The sequence below is a fragment of the Hydractinia symbiolongicarpus genome, chromosome 8, assembly GCF_029227915.1.
Source record: "Hydractinia symbiolongicarpus strain clone_291-10 chromosome 8, HSymV2.1, whole genome shotgun sequence".
NCBI classification, from domain to species: domain Eukaryota; kingdom Metazoa; phylum Cnidaria; class Hydrozoa; order Anthoathecata; family Hydractiniidae; genus Hydractinia; species Hydractinia symbiolongicarpus.
In genome coordinates this window covers 13,817,222-13,823,311 of record NC_079882.1, presented here as the reverse complement: position 1 = coordinate 13,823,311, position 6,090 = coordinate 13,817,222, and the positions used below count along the sequence as shown (strand labels likewise).

Here is a 6,090-nt window from a genome sequence, read left to right as displayed (position 1 = left end):
AAAAAAGCGTGTTTTTATAATAAGAAAAATGATCATAAGAAACACCAGGCTAATATTACAAGAACTTTTAACTGTAACTTAAAAAAAAATTAATAAATCGACTGGTTTTCGCTGAAAGTATTTTAAGGTTTACAATCCAATGTTCCTCTGACAAAATTTTCTTTTTGTTGAATTGACCATGCGACTTGAACACGTGACCTTTACACGTGCGCTCACTTTTGTATATATTTTTCTGTTTATATTTTTGAAGAGCTTAATTAGATTTTACTTCTTGTTGAACGAGGTTGTTCTCTTTGGTTGATACCCCCGAAACCTCGTATTCTTATTATACAGTCCTCTGATTATAATTGTGGATAAAACATTGGTTCACCGAGCCGGATTTATTGTTGGATATAATTATTGATCGTTGGTTTATTTAATCGACAGTTGCTGAATATTTACTCACATAGAACTTTTGAAATTATACACATAAACATTAGAACATTTTTTGAATTTACAACACTTACAATTTAGTTACTTTTGAAATTATATACAAACATGACTGAAGATATCAGTAAAAAGAGAAGAAGTCGTGGTGCTTATGTTGGTGTTTTTAAGAAAATTGTTAATGAAACTGTGAAACCTATTTATGAAAGGTTTGCTTTGAAAGATCATGGTGCGGTACTCTTATCCAGTTATGATTTACTGGAAGCTAAATTATTGAACGTAACAACTATTCAAAATGAAGTTAATGACTTAATTGAGCCAGAGAATTTAGCTAATGAAATGATGTCACACTTGGAATTTGAGCAGTATGCTGCGAAAGAGTTAACAACATTGAAAAAGTTTCTTGACAAGCATGTGTTTGAAATTGAAGGTAATGTTTCTGTTACTTCTTCTGATGGGTCTGGAAACTCCAGCGTGAGGGATCGAATTAAACTTCCGAAACTTGAGCTGAAAAAGTTTAACGGTGATCCTTTGCAATGGAAGTCCTTTGACGAATCTTTTGAGTGTGCGATACATAAGAATGAATCTCTTTCTTCTGTCGAAAAATTGACGTATTTGACAAATCTTTTGTCGGGCTCGGCAGAACAAACAATCAGCGGTTTATCGTTATGTAACGAAAACTATGAAATTGCGCGAGATCTTTTAAAAGAACGATTTGGTGATCCACAAATTACTGTGTCAGCTCATATGAACAAACTTTTGACTCTTGAAAATGTAAAAAGTTCGAGAGATATTAAATCTATGCGAAAACTTTACGACCTAATCGAATCTCAAGTGAGAAGTTTGAAAGCCCTGGGTTTTAAAGCAGAAAACTATGGACCTATGCTTATTCCTGTTGTTTTGTCAAAATTACCGAATGATATCAAATTAATGATAAGTAGAAAATTTGATGAAGATATTTGGGACGCTGAAGCTGTGTTAAAATTTTTAAGAAAAGAAATTATGGCACGTGAAAAACTTTCGAATATAAAATTAGAAGAAGATGAGCAGCGGGAGTTCCCCAGCAGTGGAAGTTCTTTGAATGCACAAGCTGCGCGAACTGGTACCCGAAAGTTATTCTGTTCCTTTTGTTCTGGTGAGCATAAATTACATGAATGCAGAACTGTAACAAAATTAGAAACCAGGAAAGAAATTGTTTTGAAAAATGGACGCTGTTTTTTATGTTTAAGAAAAGGACACATGAGTCGTGAATGCAAAGCAAGTTTTCGTTGTTTTCACTGCAAAGGAAAACATCACATAGCCTTATGCGAAAAGAAACATAATCCAAATCCTCCTCCTAGTCGTAGTCCTAAGAAAAATGAAACCGAAAATAAAGATGCAGAAAGTGAAGATTCTTCCTCGAACGTTACACCTGCTAATATAAACATAGCTTCTGATCAAAATAATGTTTTGCTGCAAACTGCTATGGCTACAGTTACATCATGCGATGGAAATTTTTCTGCGAAATTACGCATTTTATTTGACAGCGGTTCGCAATTGTCGTACATCACACCGCCAGCGAGAAAAAGGTTGAATTTAAAAACTGTTTCAAAAAAAGAACTGAGTATTAAAGTCTTTGGAGGTGAACACTCTACGAAAAAACTTGATCTTGTCAAATTTGAAATTAAAAGCACAATATCGAATGAGAGCATTAATGTTTCTACGTTTGTGAATGATATTTGCAAACCTGTTTCCGGACAAACTATCAATTTTGCTGTTGAAAATTATGAACATTTGCAAGGCTTACAATTAGCTGATCAGAATTTTAGCGACGATCTACACGTCGACATATTAATTGGAGCCGATTATTACTGGAATTTTTTCACGAAAACTGTTTTACGAAGTTCTAGCGGAGGTCCTGTTGCCATGGGATCAAAACTTGGATTTATCTTAAGTGGTCCAGTTTCTACTGTCTCTACCACTCCTGTTACAGCAAATATGGCTTGTACTCATTCGTTATTAATTATGAAAGAAACTCAATCAGATTATGAGATTCTGAATGAAAACGTGAATAAATTTTTCAACTTGGAAAGTTTAGGGATTTCCTCCGAAGAACCTAGTATTTACGACAAATTCACGGATGAAATAAAATTTAAAGATCATCATTACGAAGTGAGGCTACCAGTGAAAGGTGATAAAATGTTCATTGAGGATAACTATTCACTAGCTAAAGACCGCCTCCGATCACAGTTTAATAAATTAAAAAACAATACCGAATTATTGAAAACATACGACGATATATTTAAAGAACAATTGGACAGCGGTATCATTGAAAAGACGACAGAAAGCCCTGGTGTTGGGGAAACCCATTATCTCCCCCACAGAGCTGTTATTAAACCTAACAGAAATGCAACGAAAGTACGTATAGTTTTCGATGCTAGCGCAAAGCATAAAGATAGTCGATCGCTAAATGAATGTTTATATACCGGTCCGTCACTGAACACTTCATTGTTTGGAGTGTTGTTACGATTTAGAGCGTATAATATCGCAATAACTGGTGACATTGAAAAAGCCTTCCATCAAATATCGGTATCACCTGAAGATCGTAATTTACTCCGATTTATCTGGTACGACGATGTGAATAATTTTGATGATCAAAAGTTTGAAAATAACGCGCTAGCTGATTATAGATTCTGCCGAGTAGTCTTTGGAGCCACTTGTTCTCCATTTCTTCTGTCTGCAACTTTGATTTTTCATTTACACGGTTATGTTGAATGTGATCCGCAATTTGTGCAGAAGTTACTTGAATCTCTGCATGTTGATGATTTGACTGCGGGTGGCGTTAATGATTCTGATGCTTTGTGTTTTTACACGAAGTGTCAGGAGAGGCTCAGTGAAGGAGGGTTTAATTTGAGAAAGTTTAACTCTAACTCCAAAATGCTTGAGAACATCGTCAATAGTACTCAGGATGAAACTGAAATCAAATTTTAACCCACTATTAAAGTTTTGGGACTTGAATGGAACAAACTCTCTGACGAAATTAATTTCAATTTTTCTGACATGCTGAAGAACATAAAATTGCCTACTACGAAGCGAAATATCATGCATTTTTTAGCTAGTATCTATGATCCACTAGGGATAATTAACCCTATTGTTGTGACAATTAAAGTATTGTTCCAAGATTTGTGTGTTGCAAAATTTGACTGGGATCAACCTTTAGAAGGTGAATTTTTACAAAGATGGAATGAAATTTGTACTAGCTTTGACACTGAAACTTTAAATATTGACAGACTTTATGCTTATAAAGATGAAAATGATCAATTTGAAAACATTGAATTACATGGATTTTCTGATGGCTCTAAAATTGCTTATGGATGTTGTGTATACATTCGATTTACTTACAAGTCTGGTAAAGTTAAAACTGCACTTTTGAGTTCAAAATCAAGAATTAAACCATTAACAAATACCACTATACCACGAATTGAACTTTTAGGCACTTTGGTGCTAGCTAGATTAATGGACGTTTTAAAAAAGGAATTATTGAATGTGTATAATATTGACAATATTTTCTATTGGACTGATTCAACTATTGCATATTCATGGATTAAAAACGATAACAAAGATTATAAAACCTTTGTTCAAAACCGCTTAGAGGAAATTAGAAAACTGACTGCATCTGGCAAATGGTGTTTAGTACCATTGAAAGACAACCCTGCAGATATAGTATCTAGGGGTTGCTCCCCCTCTGAATTGAATTCTTTGTGGTTCAGTGGACCCACGTTTCTAACTTTACATGAAACCCACTGGCCACACCTTAAACCTGGTGATAAGTTTATTAGTGATGACATGACAAAAGAAGAAGTTAGAAAAGAAGAAAAAGTTCAAACATTAAATAATGAACTAAAAAATATTACTGTGTCTGAAAATCTATCTATTATTTCTACTGATACTGTGTCTGAGAATGTTTGTGATAATGTTATGTCTTCTACTACTCCTGTGTCTGATGAAGTGTATGATACTGTATGTGATGTTTCTACTGCCAATGAAAATGTCTCGGATAGTGTAAACACGAATTTCCCAATTATACCGGGTATTCGTAACATAATTGATATAAAAAAATACAGTAGTTTTGATAAATTAGTACACGTCACAGCTTATGTGATGAGATTTATAAGTAATGTAAAAAAGAAGAAAGAAGATAGAAAAAATTTTAATTATAAGAGGCTATCAGCCGAAGAAATTGGTCATGCAAGATTGGTAATCATCAAAGATGCTCAAGAAGATGTGAAAAGACACAAGAAATTTAAACATTGGGAAAAGAACCTGGATTTATTTGAAGACACAGATTTTTTGCTGAGGTGCAGGGGTCGGTTAGGAAATGCTCCTGTACCATATAACTCCAGGTATCCTATTCTGTTAGTACCAGACTCTTATCTAACAAAATTAATCATTCGACATGTGCATGAATCTGTGAAGCATTATGGCACAAAAATAACACTCACAGAACTTAGAAGAGAATTTTGGATTCCATCTGGTAGAAATGTTGTTAGAAATTTTATTCGTACATGTCAAAAGTGCCGAAGGTACGAGAACAAACCATATCCTTACCCAGATCCTCCATCATTACCGAAGAGTAGATTACAAGATAACATGTCATTTGAAGTAGTTGGCATCGACTATGCTGGTCCTTTATTTGTAAAAAATGTTTTTAACGAAGAACCAGATATGTATAAAGCTTGGATAGTTCTTATAACGTGTGCGAGTACTAGAGCTATTCATTTAGACTTAGCTTCGAATTCTTCTGGACCTGAATGTATAGAAGTTCTGAAACGATTTATTGCTCGAAAAGGAGCACCGAACTTCATTTTATCTGACAATGGTAAATGTTTTATTAGCGAAGACGTACAAAACTTTGCTGCTAGTAAAAATATTAATTGGAAATTTAATATTGAGTCTGCCCCTTGGCAAGGCGGATTCTTCGAACGTTTGGTCAAATCAGTCAAAAGACCACTGAAGTAAGTTCTGGGCAATAGTCGCCTGAAGTATAACGAACTTTTAACGATACTAACTGAAATTGAATTTATACTAAATAACAGACCATTAACGTACATATATGAAGAACTTAATGAAGAACCATTAACACCTAATCATCTTATGTATGGAAGAAAATTAAACACGAAAGCAGATGAGAACAACTTAATACCTGAAGATCTCTCGGCTGATATGAGTGTCAAACGGAAAGAAAACGTAAACCGATTACTGACACACTTTTGGAATAGATGGCGTGACGAATACGTCACAGAATTACGAGAATTCCACAAATTGAAGAATAGTCGTTTCAATAAATGTTTAATTCCAAACGTTGACGACGTAGTTGTTGTTGCTGATGATAGAATGCCACGATCACAATGGCGAATTGGTCGAATAAAAGAAACGTTGAAGGGAAAAGATGGAAAAAAACGTGCAGCGATAGTACAATGCAAAACTGATCAAGACAGACGATCAAATTTACGGCGACCGATCAATAAATTGATACCGTTTGAACAGTGTATTATTCCAAACGATGAATCAACAGAACCAGCAATACAATTTATTGATGAACAATCAGTTACACAAAACGATCAGTTAGCTGAATCAAAGATAACATTTGTTGATGAAAAGGATCTTGAGATTGAAAACATTTGA

At 34.4% G+C, this 6,090-nt stretch overlaps 2 protein-coding genes across 2 annotated transcripts; both read left to right on the top strand.

Moving 5' to 3' along the window:
• Positions 1–537: 537 nt before the first annotated feature.
• LOC130653770 (uncharacterized) lies at positions 538–3,396 on the top strand. The gene has a single exon (XM_057456286.1). The coding sequence runs from the start codon at positions 538–540 to the stop codon at positions 3,394–3,396; it is 2,859 nt and encodes a 952-aa protein (XP_057312269.1).
• A 69-nt stretch (positions 3,397–3,465) lies between these two features.
• LOC130653769 (uncharacterized) lies at positions 3,466–6,090 on the top strand. The gene is made up of 2 exons (XM_057456285.1): positions 3,466–5,420; positions 5,502–6,090. Exons 1-2 carry the CDS (start codon positions 3,466–3,468, stop codon positions 6,088–6,090), a joined length of 2,544 nt encoding a protein of 847 aa, XP_057312268.1.

What these genes read in the sequence shown, in the direction of transcription:
- LOC130653770 (XM_057456286.1), top strand. Translation starts at nt 538, where the DNA reads ATGACTGAAGATATCAGTAAAAAGAGAAGAAGTCGTGGTGCTTATGTT.
- LOC130653769 (XM_057456285.1), top strand. Translation starts at nt 3,466, where the DNA reads ATGCTGAAGAACATAAAATTGCCTACTACGAAGCGAAATATCATGCAT. An exon ending in TCAGTCAAAAGACCACTGAA is followed by an intron (nt 5,421 to 5,501) that starts GTAAGTTCTGGG and finishes ACTAAATAACAG; the next exon opens with ACCATTAACGTACATATATG.